The sequence below is a fragment of the Sciurus vulgaris genome, assembly GCF_902686455.1.
Source record: "Sciurus vulgaris genome assembly, chromosome: 18".
NCBI lineage: Eukaryota > Metazoa > Chordata > Mammalia > Rodentia > Sciuridae > Sciurus > Sciurus vulgaris.
This window is the reverse complement of record NC_136479.1, coordinates 35,979,875-36,000,876: the sequence shown is the minus strand read 5'-3', so window position 1 is coordinate 36,000,876 and position 21,002 is coordinate 35,979,875. Positions and strand designations below refer to the sequence as shown.

Sequence of the window (21,002 nt, the reverse complement as noted above, 5' to 3'; positions counted from 1 at the left end):
ACACAGTCGGGCATTTCGTCCCCAGAGCCTGTGCTCTTCTCACTAGGTGGCACAGGCTTCCATGCAGGGTATATTATGTGTATATTGCTTTGAAACAGAGCAATTAAAAGCACATGTAAAAACAGGCTTGAAACTATCACAAAGTGGTAGGAAAACTAAAAGAAACTTAATGAAATAACTGAAAAATATTATGGAAAAGTTAGCAATTTACTCTAATTCTAGATTTTCACTGAGCAACCAGTTTAATGACCCTGGTAAAGAAACAAATGTTGAGCCAGGTGCAGTGGGGCACCCCCGTAACCCCAGGAGCTCAGGAGGCTGGGGCAGGGGGATCACAAGTTCAAGGCCAGTTCAGCAACTTGGCAAGACCCTGTCTCAAAATAAAAAATTAAAAGGGCTGGGTATATGGCTCAGTGGATAAGCACCACTGAGTTCAATCCCTGATTTTAAAAAAAAAGAAATATTCAAGTTTATTAAGATAAATAATGGCAAATTAGGTTATGAGGCCATAAAACTTCACTTAAAGATGTTCAATGGCAGCTGGACACCACAGTGCAGGCCTGTAATCCCAGCAACTAGGCAGGCTGAGGCAGGAGATCACAAGTTCGAAGTCAGTCTCAGCAATTTACAGAGACTCCGTCTCAAAAAAAAAAAGGGTTGGGGATGTAACTCCGTGGTAGATCACTCCTGGGTTCGATCCCCAGAAAAAAAGAAATTTAAAAAAGAGAACAAAGAAATTAAGAGACGCTGGATAACACCATCATGAGTCTGCAGGCTAGACCTTGGATACTGAGCTCGGTGCTGCACACCTGTACTCCCAGCTACTCGAGAGCCGGAGGCAGCAGGAGAGCTGGAGCCCAGAAGTCTGAGGTCAGCCCAGGCAACATAACAAGACCCCTACCTCAAAACAAACCAAAACCCCCCGTATTACAGAACTTTGCAGCCTGCCTCATGGGAGAGCCCTTGCCTCACAGGAACACCACCCTGGGTTCAATCCCCAGGACTAGGGAGGAAAGGGTCTTCAATGTTTGTTGCTATTTTTAGATGAACACTTGATATATACCATCAGGTGATGTTAACAAAATGCTTTTCTTTCACCATTATACAGGGGCAATTATAGGATAAAGCAGGAAAATAAAAGAGTAAAGGTTCTGAAATCTAACGAACTTATTTATACATCAACGACAAAAAATACAGGCATCTCAATGAATCATGATGTAACACAGCAGATCAGAAGCTCAGGAAAACAACCTTCGAGGAATCTTTAAGATCCATTGTATGTGAACTCATCCCCAAATGTGGATGCTCAATGTTTAAAAGAAATGCTGATAGACAATTAAGGAAATTAAGACTCAAAGTTTCTCATCTACAACGGCTGCAGGTGACCTGCAAGGGAGAGGGATGTGAGGGAGGCAGGACTCCCTCCTTGGCAGATCAGCCACGGGCCCCTCACCTGCATGGCGAATGAACACCAACGCCACCACCTGAATACTACGACGAAGAATTAAAGGAATTCTCCCATTTAGACGTACCGTATTTTCTTTCAAACAACTCTTCCACTTGTTTACGTAGATCAGTAATTCGAGCATTCCATTTCTCTGAAAATTGAGAGCAAGTTGATGGTCAATATCGAAGGCGTAGGCAGCTCTGCTGTGCTCCTCCTGCCCATTTCCTGCCTTGTGTCTGGGGTCAGAGTCTAACCAGGCCCTCTGATCTCACTGCTTTCCCAAGGGCTTTGCCCTTTTCTGTGGTTCTTAATGATTTTAAAGAGAGATTATTAGGACGTTGTAAAGTTTATTTTCAAAACCCTTCACAATGACTACCTCCCCTTTTTAAAACCTTTTAATTTCTGACAAGCAGGAGGTCAGAAAAAAACAGTCAAATTAAACGGCACAAAACAAAGGCAAGAGCAAGCCAGGTCTCCAGAGGCTGTCAGGAAGCCTCCCAGAACAGGTTCTGGTTGTGTGGAAATAAGACTTCACAGATATGCAGCTGCAACTTGTAACAGAATCCTAAAGAACAGAAACCTAAATAAATTTATGTAAACAAAAATTCAATTTACATCTAGTAGCTGTGACTTTAACAGGGTAGAATATTAAAGATACTATCTCCAGGGCTGGGGACACGGCTCAGTGGAACAGTGCTTGCCCAGCAAAGCCCAGGGCTCAATCCCCAGCACCATGAAGTTAAAAACAAATAACATTAATATGCTGTTTTCAAACATATATGAGATAAGTGTTCTCTTTATTTAAAATACGGCTCACACATATAATTCGCCACTAACATTTTATTTAGTCTCTTAGTCCACCAGCTGGGGGTTGGTATATTACCAGGTGGTAGTCACACAGAGCAAATATGAAAATCAAGAAGTGAAACAGTTCTTACATAAAGGAGGTTTTAATGCCAAGAGAAATAATCACCAAGTCGTCAGCACTAATTGAGTCTACTCCTTGTAATTAACACCAGAAGCTACCATGCCTGAGGCTTCGGTGAACCTGACTGGCTGGGCCCACTTTCCAGATGAGGCCACGTGCACTACTGCCCCTGCCGAGTCTCCTGACTGCCACTGGACACAGAGCAGGAGAGGTCCTGCTCCAGAGGGAACCTACCGAAGTTGAACTCCCTCACTTTCCGCTTCCCGGCGTTCGCAGGTTCCGTGACTGGTGGCTGTGGAGGCTCATTGCTCTTTGGTCTCTTGGTGGGTGGAGAATAATCATCATCTTGAGAAAGAAAACTGTCATTACTGGAGGAACAGGCCACCCAAGTGCCAGCCCAGGCTGTTCACCTCTCAGCATTCAGAGGCACCTGGGGCATCAAGGCCACTCCCACGCAGTCCCGCCAGCAGAGTTCCAGGACACATCTGCCACCACCCACTCTCAGCCTGTTGCGCGACTGCATCCTGCTCCTTGCCTTTGCCTGCTGTTATTTTTAATTTTCTCCATCTGAGATGTCATTATAAAATTCTCCTTCCTCAAATATTTTTCAAATGGTTGCCTAGAATTTTACTCTAAATTTTTCAAAAACAAGTTTTAACGGTGATAGTCACGTAAGATTGCACAAACACAGGAGGACGACAAAATAAAGCCTGAATAGAAAAATATTTACACTGAACTTATAGGAAACCCAAGCATATATCATCAAGGGAGGCTGGGTTAACTGCATCAAATACAGGGTGAAAGAAAAGGCTACGTCCCTTATGACAGATGCTTGTTCACACAAGGACCATGCATGAACGAGTCATGGGATCTGCACGTGCCCACAGCAGAAGGCACTTGCCAAGGCTCCGTGCTAATTTGCTCATGAGTGTATCTCAACACCAGAATCACCATGGTAACTCTGCCAAGTCCCCAAAAGCGCCAGGCAGCATGCTACTCAAGAGTTGTACTTAAACATCACCTGTAAATCACAGAAAAGACCATCTTAAAGAAACTTTATTTAAAAACAAATATAGTATAGAGCAGAAAATAATCACTGTTAAGGAGAAAACAGCATGGATGAGAGGCCTGCCTCAGAGCAGATGAACTCTGCTCACTCCATAACCACGCAGGCACGGACACTGCAGGGCGACCCAATCCTGTCACGTCGCTACCAGTGCAGCCAAGACCACACTCGGGTAACTGTTCACTGACCACGAGGTCAACTCTCAGGAATGCCAGGAGCGCGCATCTGAAGCAGGGCACAGCAGCTCATGCCTCAACCCTCACCAATTCTGGCTGAGGTCAAAAGAACTCCAAGTTTGAAGGCAGCCTGGACAACTGAGTGAGACCCGTCTCAAGATAAAAAGATGTCTGAAGGGCTAGGGGTGTATTTGGAGGCACAGTACCCCTGGGTTCAATCCCCAGTACTGCAAGGAAACACCTGCCCATTGGCTCAATGCTGCCTGGGCAGCACAGGCAAGCTTCAGGACTGTTTAAAAAAAAAAAAAAATCTCTTTCTTGCCATGGGAGAACCCCCAACCCCAGTGATGCCGGGGACTGAGCCCAGGGCCTTCTAACACTGAGTCACATTCCCCAGCTCTTTTTACCTATCACTTTGAGACAGGGTCTAACTAAGGTGCCCAGGCTGGCCTTGAACTTGGCTCTTCCTGCCTCAGTTTCTTGAATTGCCAGGATCACAGGCATGCACACCGTACAAACCAAGTGCTAGGTCTTAAGGGGACCTTGAGAGAAGCTGAAAACACTGGCACCTCCTTCCCTGTGGCATCAGGGCACACAGGAGACCACTACTGCCCTGGCTCACTGCTTCTAGTCCTTCCAGTAACGCCAAAAGGGACCTCAAAGTATTGCCAACTGTTTCAACCAATTGGAGAAAAATGGTACCAACCTAACAGGCACCAAATAAAATCCCACTGGAACCTACTTATGTGTTTGGCAAGATGAAATTGCTTTTTGAGGATGATACTTTTATTTCAGGAAAACATATTAACAAGTTCCAATATTATAAAAACTTTGACGTGGTGAGGCCACTTTAGAAACCTGTGTTTCCAGGAAAATCAAGGAACGAAATCTGACAAAAAAATAACTTAAAAATTACAAACTCCCAGTAAAGTAAGACTTGTCTAAGTCATTTGAGTTTATGAAACTAAGGTTTTAAAGTAGTCAAAGATCCTATAAATAGATTAAGTCAAAAACATTCTGGTAAATTCGTTGAGTATCATTTTTAAGTTTAATTCTCAAAATACACTTTTAAAAATCCCATTTACTTACTTCAAAATGGACTTTAAGATTCCTAACGATATTTTTATTCTGGTTTCCAAAAGGTTAACAATAAATGCTGTCACCCTATAAAATACTGTGAAGACCATAATTCTTTAGTAGTAGAATTCTTTTAAAAACCTAACACAATGAGTTCTAAAACAAGGTATTACCCCTTAGGCTAATATAGATTACCATTTTCAATGACCACTGATTTAATCACATAAAATGAAAAATGAAAGTCAAAGTATTAAAAAGAAAATACAGCTGTGTAACAGGTAATAAAAAATAGCAAAGGAGGTCTATGTTAATTTCGATCACAATCTAAACCACTTTAACCAGGCCCAAGGGAAAGGCTGGGTCTGACCCGCACACACACAAGCTGCAGGGAGGTCCGGATCTTAATGAAGGTAATGTGATCAGTCAAAAGAGAACTCTAGGGGCTGCGCTGGGGCTCAGTGGCAGAGAGCGCCTACCCTGCATGTGTGAGGTATATTCTCAGCACCACATAAAAATAAAGGGAAGGTATTGTGTACATCTACAACCAAAAACATTTTTAAAAAAAACTTAATTAAAAAAAAAAAAGAGAGAGAGAAATCTGGGAGTGCTTACAATAATTTAACAAAGACTGCAAACTATTACAAATGTAGTTGACATCACATTTGTTTCTGACTAATGAAATTCCATCAAGAGATGGATTTTGATTATGATAAAATACCACACCAAAGTCTACTGAAAAGATAGTCCATTTTATAAACTGGTTTATTAAATAATCTTTGGGTGTGTGGTCACAGTTCGTCAGTTATGAACTTACTCAGACCTTAGTTTTTGCTCCAAGGTAGGGGAAGGTAGGAGAAACATACTACTTGACCTAAAATCCTTTCTGAAAGGATCAAATTCTGCAGCATAAAACCCCACATAAATCTGCAGAGATTTGATCTAGGGATTGGTGCCGGCACCGAGCCACTGCCATTGGGCCAGAGGCTCAACATGATTAACGACCATTTCTATGTAACAGGGCACACACTCCAGACGCTTCCAATCCACACTCAAAAGTCCGACATCATCAAAACTAGAAGCTTCTAATATGAAGTTCCAAGTACGTTACCGCCTGAAAACAGCCTGTCGGAGATGTGCGGCGTCAAGGCTACCCCTACCAACAGTGCACGCCCCATGCCCCTGAAGCAACGCTGGCCACAGGATCCCTCACCCAAAACCTGTATTCAGAGAAAAACCTGTTTTCCTTTTTGCAATCCATTTACATGCCTAGACTTCAGAGTTAAAGTCTTGATGGCGGACGCACTGATGCACTCTCGGACAATATTTTGATGGACTTTTCCTCCCCCTACGAGGGATCTGACCCGGGATACTCTATCCCTGGACTGCACTCCCAGACCTTGTTATTTTGAGACAAGCTCTCCCTGCGCTACTGAGGCTGGCCTCAAGCTTGCCACCCAGCATAGACTTTCATCTTAATCAAATTGATAATTTTTTAACACACAAAGTGACATTCAAAGTTTAAAAAAAAAAATCAGGTATACTGTGTGTCTTGAAGTTAGAGACACCAATTACATTACACAATTCAAATAAATAGATCCCATTTTTTTCACACATGCATCCAATTTATGTCACCTAAAACTCACATTTTTACATAAAAAAATAGGTATTCATCGACTACTTAAAAGCTATAAAAGTTTACAACACAAACTTTAAAAATGCTAACCTACACAATTTACTACAGTAACATTCAAGAGAAACAACAGTAGCTGAAGTGGAAATAGCAAGGCCTGTCCACTTGACCTTTAACACACCCAACATCAATCACTTCTCATCTCCGCTGCCACTTACCTGCTCCAAGCTCTCTCTGTGCCCTGCTTGAGTGCAAGAGCCCCCAAACTAGTTTCCTCCCACTCCACATTGTTCTAAGTGTCTTCGACAGGGACTAATCTTGAAATAGCGGGCAGGTCGTCACTCCTCTTGTCAAAGCATGCCAACTGATTTGTCTACTTTGCCCTCTGTCAATCTCCAGCACCCAGAACAGTGCCTGGCACATTCAAGGCCCCCAGTATCCATGGAGAACTTGAGTGAATATGTCTACTATAGGGCTTACTTACATGCCCGAGCCAACTCTGACAGCCATCCTAAGCACGAATTCCACAAAAAGTCACCAGAGAATGCCACATACCCACCATGATCACCAAAACTCTAATGGGACATTAACCCAAATTGCTGGATGTAACTCCTCTAAAACTCTCATTTGTATATAAACAGTTGGCTCTTCATCAAGTGAGTGTCTAACAGGTATAAAAATAAAAAACAAAATTTTCAAACATTAAGCTCAGATTCTCTAAACACGATTGTAACAACTGTAAGACATGTAACCAAATATATACAGAAGGATTTATGTACACTTTTTTTTTTTGCAGTGCCAATATAATACCAGGGCCTTATGTATGCTAAGCTAGCATTTCACCAATGAGCCACATCCCACCCCTTTCAAAATAGACTAAAATAAAAATTTCGAAGATAGCTGACATAGGAAGATGAAAAATAAATAAGAAAATAAATTTACTTAAAATCAATTAAAGAAAACAATGCAAGAAAATAATGAACTGAGGATTAGGCCACAGCAGAATGAACACACGTGAATGACTCAGGTTACTGAAAACAAACTTTGCAATAAGGAAACTTGAAACCAAAAAGTCCCTGCATTAGTTGAAGTTAGCTCACACGATGACGAGCCCTAAAAATGCTAAGATTTTCTCTGCACATATCACAGATAACGTAACTTTAGCCCCAAAACGTCAAATTTAGCTCCCAAACCTAACGATGCCAATGACAGTGAGGCCTGTGGTGCCACTGCTGCCCGAGTCCCAGAGCGCCCAGGAGAGCCAGCAGCGCCATGGAACAGACCATGAGAGGGTGAGCAGGGAAACCTGAACATGCCAGCCTGCCTGTGACTAGCCAGCACCGCGGGGAGAGGTGACGGGAGGAAGTGACATCTCCCGGTAGGCAGGAGCGTCTGCCCCTTCAACTGGCTCAGCGCATGAGAGGCAGGCATTGTTTTCCTCTAAATGTGCCATCATATGGGGAATACTGTTTCCTATCACAGCCGTAAGAAAAATATATCGGCAATACAATTTTTCTATTATAAGGACAGACTAAAATTTAATTTTCTATCTGTGGATATTGAACAGTTTCTACCACTCTGCAGTCACCTTTCCAGAAAAGAACAAACAGTACCAAACAGACAAGCGCAGCAAGTTCTCATCTGACCTTCCCTGTTGAAATCAAAACTTGATGTTTACCTTCCTCAATGGCTGGAACGTGACTGATGACCTTCAGTCTACAGGTGAACTCCGCACAGGTGCCAAGGAAAATGAGGCCCTGACTGATCTTCCGCGGGTGTTCTGAATGTGAAGAATCAGTCTATATAATAAAATTCTACTCTCCAACCACAAATCTGGATGGTAAGTCAGATTTTACCATGTTTTAGTTTAAAAGAAATGAGAGTCATCACTCCCCCTTAAAGACTTAAAATTGAAAAGACTGATAAATGCTTTAGATCTGAGTCATTTATTTCTTGATTTTTGTAACATCTCATTAAGTCTTATAAAAGTGTTTACTTTCTAAATTTGTAACAACCTCTATCTGCTTTAATATTTGATATAAACTTGGTTATTAGTCTCATCCAAAAGTTCCATTTGTATAATTTTAATAATCACTCATTTTTCTTATTTCTGTAGAAAAGACAAAGTTTTGAGTGTTTTTTATACACTCCTATAAATGTTCTCCTCTGACAATTAATGAGGTCTTTAAAAAGCAATAAAACCTCAATTATTTAATGAAAGACTACAAACACTATAATGTACCTTTTAGGTTAGTAAAATTCTGTTAATGAGAAAAGGAATCTGTGCATTAATCAATTGAGATCAGCACACTAAGTGTGAAAGGATTTCTCACACTGGCAGAAGCGACCAGCCAGCGTACACTGCAGAGGCAAGAGAAGCAACCATCTGGAGCAGCTGGACTGGCTGAACTCCACCAATCACCACACACACTTGGGGACAGGGACAGCGAGAAAGAACACCCAAGTGCCTGAACCAAAGGTTATGCAGCAGTTAGGAAGAAAGAATTAAGGAATTAAGTACCAAAATGTGTGGTTATGCGGGGGTGGAGGGTGTCCACAGGATGCAAGATAAAAATCTGCTATAATGCATGCAGAACGCCTCTGCACTTTTACAAAAATACATCCACAGACCAGCACACGTGCATGTGGATGCACAGCACCCTGCGGCCAGGTTCCAGAGCCCAGGGTGAGGACAGAATGGGGTGAAGAGAATTCCTGTGCTGTGGGAAAGGATCACTCTGCCGGGGAGAACTTACAGGAGGATTGTGAGACATTAATTTAAAAGGAAAAAGATCCAATCCCCGTTTAATAATCATCTCATATGAAAAGAGATACTGTTTGCTTGCTCATCTCTCCTTCTGCCTACCTTTGAAGAAAAAAACTATAGAGATGATTTTCAAATATGCTTCAGCCATTGCTTCAATAAATCACATGTAAATCACTAAGCAGTACTGAGGGCAGGCGCAGCTTTAAAATTACCGACTAGCCAGAGGCACTGGCGTGGATCTGCAGGGTAGGCCAGGTGGGAGGCTGAGGAGGGATGCTCAGCTGAGCCAGGGAGTTCAAGATCAGCCTGGGAAAAGGGTGGAACTCTTCTCAGAAAATAGTCATCATCACTGACCAGCCAGGAATGGTGGGCATGCCTCAACTCCAGCTACTCAGGGATCACTGAATCCAGGAGTTCCAGGCCACCCTGGGCCACAGAGTGAGACCCCCCCACCTCAAAAAAAAAGCAAAACCTGACTAGAGGCTCATCGCTTTCTCCTACACTCTGGTTAAATGTAAAGGGCTCCAGCTCCAATTATGTCTCTCCTACCACAACCCAACAGGTCACAGAATCTGCTTTTGTAGGAATCAGTTCTGGTCATAATGATAATGCCCCTTTGTTCCCACTGAGAGAGGGTGTGCTCTGGCCCACTGTGGGCCAGTGCTGTCTTCTACAGCTCAACTCTCTGTCTCCAGCTCCCGGAGCACCAGGGTGCACTGCTGGGGAGTGGGCTGCTTGGTCACACCAACACACATTCATATATGTATATATGTCTCAACTCCTTCCACAGGTGTCCTTTAAGAATGAATGGAATGCATACTTAGCAATGTGAATGTGACACATTTTTATGACCAGAAGTCAACCTTTGGAATCAAGGCTTTTAGACAACTAACCTTCAATAGTCACCTCAACTTCAGGGTCCTCACTTGTTTCTGAAGGGACATGTTGAGTAGAATCTTGAAAAAAATAAAATTCTAAAATGACATTCATTATTAAGCATTTTCCATATGTTCCAACATTTTACTGATTTGATATCCAAAAGCAGCCTACAATAAAATGTAACTGGCATTTTAATTCATTTCATATTTGTTAAAAAAATATTCAACCCTGTTGATTATAAATAGGGATAAAAGAAACAAAACCAGAAAACCTCTGTAAAATTATTAGATAATACAGTTACCTACATTAATTAAGGATTCAAAAAAAAAAAAAAAACCATATTTCTTGCAGAAATAAGATCACAACAAACTCACAATTATTTTCCTGCTATAACTAGAAAACGCCAGGATAAAACAACGCTTCCCACTGGAGACCACGTATCCCCCTTGCAGGCATCCTGGCGGGTCTGGGACTGTTAAGTGAGACCACAATCAATGTTTTGATGGAGACGCCCTCAGATCAAGAAAATGACTATGACAGACATGTACATGGCTGTACCCTTTCAACTCTGTGGCAAGGTACTTTCAAACACTGTCTCATTATATTTTAGTCAATGTCTGTTGGAATGTTAGTGCCACAAGCTCAGCTACAGGGTTGTTTCAGTAGCTCTCCTTCATTTTGCACAGGCTGAGAGATTAATTGATTTGACAAAGATTATGTTTACTTGTTAGTACAGGAATAAAGACCAGAACCCAGGTTCAATTCAATTCTGTTAAGAGTGGATTATGACAATTAAAATTTCCTCAAAAACAAAGTCTTTCAAAGCCTAACATCTAAGGGCAGAGTTACACACCTGAAGCGACCTGTGCTGCCTGTGAACCCTTACACCTCACACGCCTGTGTCCAGGTCTGCTGCTGCCGGAAAGACCACCCATCCAAAACTCAAGTGTTTGAAGCAGAGAGATTATCAAATTACCTCCGACATCAAAACATGAAATGTCCCCCATACAACTGGCTAACGTGTTTGAAATTAGCACATCAACACTTCTGAGAAAAATGTATTCCAATTAGAAACCCCAAGTCTGTGCCTGAATTTGGAAAGACTGCCTACGTTTCAGAAACTTGAAGTTCTCTCCTTTCACTCCAAGAAGGTAAAAGGAAATTCATGATTTTTTTAAAAATAAATACAAGGAATATAAAACTACAGAACAGATTCCCTTTTTGAGAAAATCAAGGCAGGACATGAGCAGTTTATCTGAACTCTGACGCAGTCACCTTACCAGTCATTCTCCTTGACAATCTACAGCCTCTCGGAGGACTACTCGGTCTCAGCAGCAGGAAGCCATCGCACATGGTGACAGCATGACCGAGATCCTATAGCTAAAAGCTGCAGCACACTTCAGTATTGAGTCCCCAGACCAACGCCAGACGTCTGGGACACTGATAATGTGGTTCAGGGGCACTCATTGGTATAAAATAAGAGACCAACTCCTTCATTGATTTTATTTATGACATATCACACCATACTAAGATGTAAAGCATTGAACAGTATATTTCAAAATAAATATCAACATAGCCAGTTCTGACTTTATTTCTAAAACACTTGAAGCTATTTTCCCTTAAAAGGTTTTTAACATGGCACAGAAAAACCAGAAGGGAACAGCACCAACCCGGCACACGCCGGGCATGAGGATCGGTACTCACCCCAGGGCGGCCGGCCCGCCTGCTCTGACGGCCGTACTGAGAAGGCAACGGCCCGTCCTAGGTCTCTAAAAAGAAGACTGCTGGCCGAGAAGGCAGACTGAACAACCGTCTTTTTATCTCCAAAGACAGTATGTTAAGGATGGCATGATCTATAAAATATGACAACATAAAACTGTAGTAGAATGTAAACCCCTTTCCCTAACCTTCTGCGGGCACTTCCATTTCTGCTCCTTCGTTGCCTTCTGAAGAATGATGGCTTCCTAAAAAGAAAACAAATGAAATGTACTAAGCCAACAGACACCCACACGGGAAGAAGAATGGAGAACTAGGTAACAACACAAGCAACCTAACACAGAATGAGCGCACACAGACGATTCTTAACTTTTAGTGATTAATTCAAACCATGTTCTCTAATTCAGAAAAATATCTAACATTTCTACTTGGAAGCTAAATGCCTTTTAAAATACAACTCAGAGAACGAAGTTGGGGGCCTGGGGGTGTAACATCACTTGTTCCAGACTGCACACCGCGATCACCGGCAGGTGCTGGGGCTGAAAAGCACAGCAGCCTCAGGTACCGGGCCCCACCTATCAACAACCCACAACAGGAAGACAAACCAAGGAGACCCTGCTCTGCTCAGAGACTGGCAGGCACAGGGCTGGACACCTCCTCGCACTAAGATGGAGCTGCAGAAGCTCTTCCCCCACCACTTCATCACGGCTGCACTTAAGGAACCTCAGAAGGTGGAACCTCAGGTATTACCAATAGTCTCAAAAGCATCTAATTCAGGTAACATGATCTGCCTGTTTCTAAACACTGGAACATAAAGCAACACATCAGGTTAGGTAGGCACGAGGCAGACAGGCTCATGCTAGGGAAGAAATGACCTCAGACTCCACAGAGCCACAGGTGAGTGCTCGAGGTGCCCAGTCCACAGTCCCTGCTCCTAAACACCTACGCCACCAAAAAGGGACAGGTGCTGAAGCACTGCCTTCTAGTGAGGGCAAAAACACAAAGACACCAGCCCTGGGCAAGACTGAGCCGCTGAGGGCAATAAAGCAGGCCCATCCACCTGTCCCTTCTACTGGTGACTAAGTCCAGTCACAAGCTTCCTAGGCTAAGGCCTCAAGTAGAGGGACGTTTATCCTGATTAACTGCAGCCTCAAAATGGTGATTGAACTGACGAGCCGGGTCAGCCTGGGCTGGTTTCCAATCTCTGGCTTTATCAGGCCTTGATTATCTTGAGATTCTTTTCTACTTACTTTATACTGTGAACTCACCTGAACTCAAAACTATAGGCAAACGTATATTCGCGCAACTACTTGACTTTGATAAAATACTTTCTCTGTACACACGCCTTCCCTTTGTTCTTCACCCTAACTTTCGCAATTTTGGACTCTTAAGATCTTTGACTCCAAAGTCAAAGGAGACAAAGCTGTCAAGTCAAAAGGATGGGAGAGAATGGAGAAGAGTCCAGGAGTCAGAGGAAAGCCTGAGTCAAGGGCGAGCGAGGCCGGCCAAGGTGGTGGCTGTGGAGACCAGGCTGCGTCCTCCACGCTCTGTTAACCTGAAACAGACACTGGCGACAGGGCACATCTAAGAAAGTCGATCTCAGACTCCCGAAGCCCAGACAGAAGCAAAAGCCATCACTAACAGCCTACGATCGTCAATTTGGGAATGCTACACAGAAATTCCAAAAAGGCAATCAATTAATAAACTCAGGGGTAAGTGATAGTTTACAATCCTTTCAAAAACTAAGTATCAATATGACCTTATCAATAGTTACATCACTAACTTTATACAACAACAACCTTATTTCTGACTATTCTGATATAAGGTATAAATGTGTACTTTACCTTAAATAGGAAAGTGTGTCATGTACCCATTTCGAGATTCATTACTAGATTCACAAAAGGGAAAATTGATTTTGAAAAATTGTTGCTTGTGAAGTTCATTTATATGTTTAAAAAAAAGGCCATTACATTTTTTTTTCCTTTTCCATTTGGAAAAGTAATAATATAGTTATAAATAACAAAACAGTCTGTCCAATATAAAGCAACATTAAATACAAACAGGATGTGGGAGAACGGAAGAGAAAGAGTTATACCTTGCAAAGACTTCGAAAGGGGCAGTTTCTCATCAACATCATCAGTTTCAGAAGGGCCTGCTTTGGGATACAAAAGTAATACTTCAAAAGCAATGCCCAAAACATATTTTGGGTCACTTTGGTGAACAAGTTTGGTGAGATATGAGAAAGAATGGCCTCTTTACAAATAAAAAAAATGTTTAAAAAAAAAAAAAAAAAAAGACTGACAGAATGAGTGAGGTTTACTTATGGTCTCAGCGAATGGGAGCAAGCGCATCCAGGCAGATCCACGTATAAGCAGTCAGAAAACAAACTTGGAGAATGGCTAGACATATGGACCTAACGGGAATGGTGTGTCTGAAATGGTGGTGGGTATGGTTTTTTTAAAACAGCAAATGTTCAAAACAGTAAATTGTAACTTTTATTTCACACAGATTATGAATGCAGGTTTATCTTGTGGGTATATTTGTTTCTTTTTGAACAAATATTTGCTTTATTTTTTTCTATCAATGAAGAAAGACGCAAAGCAAACTAGTATACCTTCCTTAGAATCTCAACATGATGGAAACGATCAGTGCGCTTAAATCACCACTGAATAAATGAAGAACTAACAGGTATTAATTCAGACTCCCCCTTTCTATGGAATCATAAGCACTTCTTAATGAGTTGACAAGGTTCTTTCCGATTTTTAATAGATAACATTTTGGGTTAACCAAGACTTCACAAAGCACTACAGAGATTTTGACAATACATGTATTTGTCAACAAGTTTTTCAGTGATCAATTTAAAATAAACAAGATTGTAATTTCAGTCTTTTTTTTTTTGTGGTACTGGGGACTGAACCCAGGGGCACTTAACAAATGAGCCATATCTCCAGTCCTTTTCTGTATTCTATTTAGAGACAGAGGCTCACTAAGTTGCTGAGGCTGGCTTTGAACTTGCGGTCCTCCTATCTCAGCCTCCCAGTTGCTAGGATTACAGGTGTGACCACCGAGCACAACTCAATGTCCACTTCTTAACATAAAAAATGTTCTTTCATTAACTCGAACACAAACCAGTCACCTCTGAATTTCATTTGGAAAACAAGACATTTGAAAGGCTTTATTAATGCATAAAAACTTCACAAAGATGCACCAACTACGCATTACAAGCAATGGACATAGGGTGAAAGAAAAACAAGTGTCATGGTTTGGATGTAAGGGTCCCCAGAAGCTCATGCGAGACAATGCAGGAAGGTTCAGGGGAAATGGCTGGGTGATGACAGCCTTAATCATCAGAGTTAGACCTGCCATGGGATAAGCTCAGCGGAAACTGAAGGCAGGTGGGGCGCGACTGGAGGAGGTGGGTCACTGGGGCTGAGTCTTGGGATATATACACATTTGTAGCTGGCCAGTGGAGTCTCTCTGCCTTCTGACCATCACGTGAGCTGCTTCCCTCCACCACACTCTTCTGCCATGATGTTCAGCCTCACCTGGGGCCCTAAGGAAAGGAGCCGGCTGTCTGTGGACCAAGTCCGGAAACCATGAGTCCCTAAATAAACCTTTCTCCTTTACAATCGTTCTTGCCGTGTCTCTAGTCACTGCAGTGAAGAAGCTGCCTACAGCTGTGGGCTGAAGCTCCGCTGCAGGGGTGAGGCCCAGTGCAATCGGCAGCACAGCAAAGAACAGAGACGGGTCTGCATGTGGAACCTCAACCACGGTCAAGGCTCTGAACTCAGAGTCCCAGAATCAAATGCCACACTCACTTCTTCCTAGTCATGCAACCATGGATAAAATACACAGGGTTCTTGGAGAATGATGCACTACTTCTAAGTCTCACAGATGAAGCACTTGGGGTGGGTGTGGAGGGCAAGGCCTGGGTGCAGTCCCCAACACAGAAGAGACGGAGAAGGGAAGAGGAACAAGAGTCAGAGGTACTGAATGATGTCCAAGGACCTGCTATACCCCTGAGGACAACTTCGGCTCCATGGCTTTCTCGACATTCTGAAGTTCAGGGATTGGGGGCTGAGCCCAGGCTCCTGCACGCCAGGCCAGCGCTCCACACAGAGCAGCAAACTCAGCCCAGACCTAAATATTTTTAAGGAGGTCATCTTTAATTATAAACATATTTCTTATGATTCCCAGTGAACGAATTTTCTATTTAAAATAACATTGTGGGTTTCTAATTTAATGAATGACATTATGTTCAGGTAAGCTGTTAAAGCTATCTGTGAATAAGTACAAAGTATTTTTATAAATGATCCACATTTTAGAAATAATACTTATTTGCTGGGTACAGAATTTTCTATGAACATCAATTAGCTTATCTTTGTTAGCTATAAAGTTAAAATATTCTATAAGCATTCATCAACTTGATTTATTTTCCACATGATTACATGTAGACAGATGCATAATCTTATTTATTTTCTACTTTTACTTTGAGGTTACATTGTTAGATACCACATATCAGTGGTTTCAGTATCAGTGCAGAGACTCATTTCTTCATATGATTTGTCCCTTCGTATGTTATATGATCTCGCCCTGCATCCCCATCTTTTTGCCTCAGATTAATATTGCTAAACGAAGCCAAGCTCGGGGGCCACTCCTATAATCCCAGCAGCTAGGGAGACTGAGGCAGGAGGGTCACAAGCTTGAGGCCAGCCTGAGGAGCTAAGGGAGACCCTGTCTCAAAATGAAAAATTAAAAGGGTTGAGGATGTGGCTCAGTGGTAAAGCACTCCTGGGTTCCACCCCCAGTGCCCCCAAAAACAGGGAAAAAGTTTTGCTCAACTAGATTTTCTGTTTTGGTGACCACTTCCCATTATACCTTCATATATCACTACACCTTCGAATCTATGTCGTTCAACAGCATATTTTTAAACTTCTACTTGCCCTGAGCAGATTTCACTCTTATCCTCCCAAGGCTGGAGGTGCCCACCAAGCACTACAGAAATGGAAGCACCCCCAACCCTCTAGCTGGAGTGCTCTGCTTGCAGAACCTGCCAAGAGCATGGGTCACTGTGGCGAACACTGAAGGTTTGCAAAGAAAATGCAAAAGTCCTCCTTCCAAAGCACACACAGCCAGGTACAAGGGATGCAGGGCCTCACGTCTGTCATCCCAGAAGCTAGGGAGGCTGAGGCAGGACGATCTTGAGCTCAAACAGAAAAAAGGGCTGGGGATGTGATCCAGTGATTGAAACCCAGAACAACAACAACAAAACCTGCATGATGGAAAACTGATAAACCAAAATCAGAAATGCAAATCTACAGCCTGGCGAGGTGGCGCATGCCTGTAATCTCAGCAGCTTAGGAGACCAAGGACGAGGATGACAAGTTCAAGGCTCACCTCAGCAATTTAGCAAGATCCTGTCTTAAAATAAAAAAATAAAAAGCTGGGATGCAACTCAGTGATTGAGTGCCTGGCGTTCAATTTCAGGAAGGGGAGGGGAGGGAATCCACAGAGAAAACTAAAAACTCCAATATTCTTTTCTTAGTAAGTGACAGAAAAGAGCCGCTCACTCCACTGATCCAGTCGACCTGTCACTTGAGGGAAGCCCCAAGACTGGAAAGCATACCTTGGAGCACACGTGTTGTGCTCACCAAGGCTGACTGTATTCTGGGTCACAAATCAAAGGGAAAGTGAAATCACACAAATCATGTAAAAGAAACCCAAGACAGGAGTAACAGAACAATATCTGAAAAACACACAAGCATGTGGAAATTACTCCTAAATAACCCACATGACAAGGAGCAAACCACAAGGAAATTAGGTACTTTTAATAGGATGAAAATAACGACAAACCAAACGCTGTGGGGCTACAGTTCGTGCCAGTGGCTGAGCACTGGCCTAGCGAGCCCTGAGTTCAACCTCAGCACAGGTGCAGCTAAAGCGTGCTCTCAGGAAAATTTATGGCATTAGATGCTAATTCCAAAAAAGAGGTCGCAAATCAAGAGTTTAATCTCCCATCTTAAAAACGGCAAAACAGAAACAAAATTAAAGCTGCACAGGGAAAGAATAAAATCAATGAAAGTGAAAGCTGGTTCTCTAAGGAGAAGAGGAACATTTGAAGAACCTGTATCTGGGGCCAACGGTTCAAGGGCGACAGTTCAGAGAGGCACATGAGCAGCAGGCACACATGTGCAGAGGCCAGAAAGCGACCAAACATGAAACGCAGCTCCAGACAGACATGCCCAGGGCCCACTGCTCCAGGTGCAGGCATTCCTGATGCCAGGACCCAGCTAGGCACAAAGATGAAGAGACACAATCACAGAACTGGGACTCAGGGAGACAGTGGCACAGCCTCATAAGCACTGGAGGGAGAAGACGACAAAGGAATTCTTCGCAAAGCTCCGTGACCTAAAATTGGAATGCGTGGCTGAGCATGGCGGTGCACACACTCAAGCCCAGTTTCTGCAACACAGCGAAACCCTGTCTCAAAACAAAAGGCGGAAGGGGCTGTGGATGTGGCTCCGTGGGAGAGCACCTGCCTACCCTGCTCACAAGCCCGGCACGATCCCTGCACCGTCAGCACGATCACACAACAATACAGCCTAACCAAGCAGGCTAAGCCCAGGACGGGGCTCTCCACCATCCTTTTTACAGGCCGCACAGGAGAAACACCAAAGCACCTCAAAAAGACCGTTAACAAATCCAGCGTTTAAGCTTCATGAAAAACAAACTATAAACAGCAGGGACCTTTCCCAGCCTGACGAAGGCCCTACAAAGAACTCAGGTGTCAAGCTGAATGACTTGCTCCTCAAACTGCCAACAAGGTGACAGCACCTGTTCTCACCACCACTCAAACATGAGAGATGCTGGCCAGGACCACCGGAGAGAGAGAAGTCAAACAGGCGAAAAAGGAAGAAGTGAAATGATCTCGAGTTGCAGACAACTCAAGTGTCTACACAAGAAAATCCAAAGATCTACCATAAAGTTTCTAAAGTAAGTGAATTTAGCAAAGTCACAAGATAAAAATGTATGTAAAAGTAAACTGTAGGAGCATGTGCTAGCAATAAACAGAAGCTAAAATAAAAAATTTTGAAGTACCTTTCCTCGCACGTGGGAGGCACTGGGTTCCACTATCAATCCCAAGTACCACAAAAAATGAAAGAGACATCACCAGAAGTGCCTCAGTGTTGCTGTGTTGATTCCTAATGCCACAGCAGTAAACTACTCGGAACTGACTGCCAAACATAGACTTCAAGGAGGGGGAGCACCTGCCTGGCACGGGTGAGGCCCTGGGTTCAATCCTCAGCATCAGAAAAGGGGGCGGGGGGAGAGAAAAAAGAGAAAGAAGAAAAAGAAAGGAGAAAGAGAAAGGAAGAGAAAAAGAAAAGAAAAGCAAGACATTCACCAAGACACAATCTCCCCACAGGTCCCACACTGGGGACTGAACCCAGGGGCACTTTACCACTGAGCTTCATACCAGCCCTTTTTATTTATTTATTTTGAGGAAGGGTTTCTCCAAACTGCTGAGGCTGGCCTCAAACTCCTGAGCCTCCTGCCTCATAACCCAAGGAGCTGGGTTATAAGTATGTACCACTGAGCCTGCCGCCATGACATGATCTAATACAGATATACAGTTATTCATAGAATAAATGTATTCAAAACACTTTTTAAATGCTCCAGAACTAAGATGTATCATTTAAAGAAAATAAATACATTAGGCAAATACAAAGTAGAATCACACTGATGAATCCTAACACACCCACTTAAAGCAGATAAACTAATAACAAGCACATGTAAGTGCTGACCAGGATGTGGAGTAACTGGCTCCCTAAACTCCTGACAGACGTAAAACATCACAAAGCATGCGGAGAAGTCTGGCATTTGCTGCAAAACTTAAAATACCAGCTACCCCAGCTACCCAACTCCGAGAGCAGTGAAGGCCATGCAAAGACTGAGGACAAAGGCTCCCAGCAGCTGTCTCTGTAACAACTTCAAAGTGGAAAAACCAAGTGGACACCCAGAGACACAAGGATGACAAGCTGGTCCAGACACACGGACGGCAGTGTGACCTTCAGCAGTGCAGTGGCTCCAGGGGCTGACCACGCACTGCTGACCCTCAAGGCAGCCTGGGGGGGCATGAGGCCATGCTGCTGCCCTGCCGAGAGGGCGGAGTGTCTGAAGATTCCATTTCCATAACACTAAGAAGACACCAACCGGAGGTAAGGAAGCGCGGGAAAGGAGGAGCTGCAAGAGCACACAGCGAAACTCAGGGTGAGGCTGTCTCGCTGTGCTGGCCACAGTGGGCTGGGGAACGGTTTCTGAGCAGGCACATCACAACACAAACAAGAAGTTTACTCTGAATTTTTTTCACACATTTTTCAAATGACATTGGAATGGAAATTGAATTCTAACGTCCACCACGATTTCTGCTCACCCTTTCAAGAACGTTAATAGCTACTGTATTTTCCTTACAGATTATTTTTATCACCCATTTTCTACATGTCTTATTCCTGTGATGAATTATTACGAGGACATATGCCAATGAAGGACAAATCAATAAAAAAAATTAAGAAATTTCAGTAAAAAATAAATTGTGATCTGAACCAACAGGACGTTTAGAAAGCAACAGTGTTCAGCAGTGTCACCTTGGATGTTGTACTGGTAGTAGTCAGGGTCTTCTGACTCTTCCTTCACTGTCACAGCTGCCATTTCCAGAGAAATGCCTGTAAAAGCAAATAAAGCTGACGTCAGGGCATTTAGCTAGATTGTGCAGAATACATATTTAAAGATTTTGAAAGAACAAAAGCTTAATAATAGCAGAGTGGAAAAAAAAATCAAACCAAAGTTTTATTCTGAGATTCTTTCCTGTAGTTTTTTTCCCCACAAATTTTTAACTTTGAAATTAAAGAAAACTGGTCCACTTACAACTGTGACACATGATCCAAAGTACATCTTTGTGGCCAGACAAGATTACATATCTCGTCATTCCGCTGATATGAACATACAAAGCTGGCAAAAAAAAATCTGCTGTTGAGACAGCCGAGCGCTGCGCTGGCGCGGGGCACACCTGTGACCCCAGCACTCGGGGGTGGAGGCAGGAGGGTCGCAAGTCCAAGGACAGCCTGGCCCTCAGCAACTCAGCGAGACCTTGTCTCAAAATAAAAAATAACACGTGCTGGAATGTGGCTCAGTGGAAAAGCACCCTGGTTCAGTTCCTGGTGACCGGCAGCCTCTGAGTTGGGCAGTGGGGCTGGGTTCCCATGAGAACTGTCCTCATGTTCCCTGTTCTGCACGTGAGTTTTCAAGTTGCCACTCC

General features: G+C 43.2%; 1 protein-coding gene across 12 annotated transcripts in view; it reads right to left on the bottom strand.

Moving 5' to 3' along the window:
• The window catches only part of GTF2I (general transcription factor IIi), a 94,935-nt gene that overhangs the window by 32,976 nt on the left and 40,957 nt on the right, over window positions 1-21,002 (bottom strand). For 6 of the 12 annotated variants that reach the window (XM_079120715.1, XM_079120717.1, XM_079120724.1 and 3 more), the window contains 6 exons: window positions 20,332-20,409; window positions 13,782-13,841; window positions 11,878-11,934; window positions 9,985-10,047; window positions 2,610-2,720; window positions 1,533-1,598 (listed from right to left, as the gene is read on the bottom strand). In XM_079120715.1, coding sequence (XP_078976841.1) covers window positions 1,533-1,598; window positions 2,610-2,720; window positions 9,985-10,047; window positions 11,878-11,934; window positions 13,782-13,841; window positions 20,332-20,409 — 435 coding nt within the window. The remainder of the gene's footprint in view (window positions 1-1,532; window positions 1,599-2,609; window positions 2,721-9,984; window positions 10,048-11,877; window positions 11,935-13,781; window positions 13,842-20,331; window positions 20,410-21,002) is intronic. The other 6 variants (XM_079120714.1, XM_079120719.1, XM_079120720.1 and 3 more) reach the window with 6 other exon arrangements.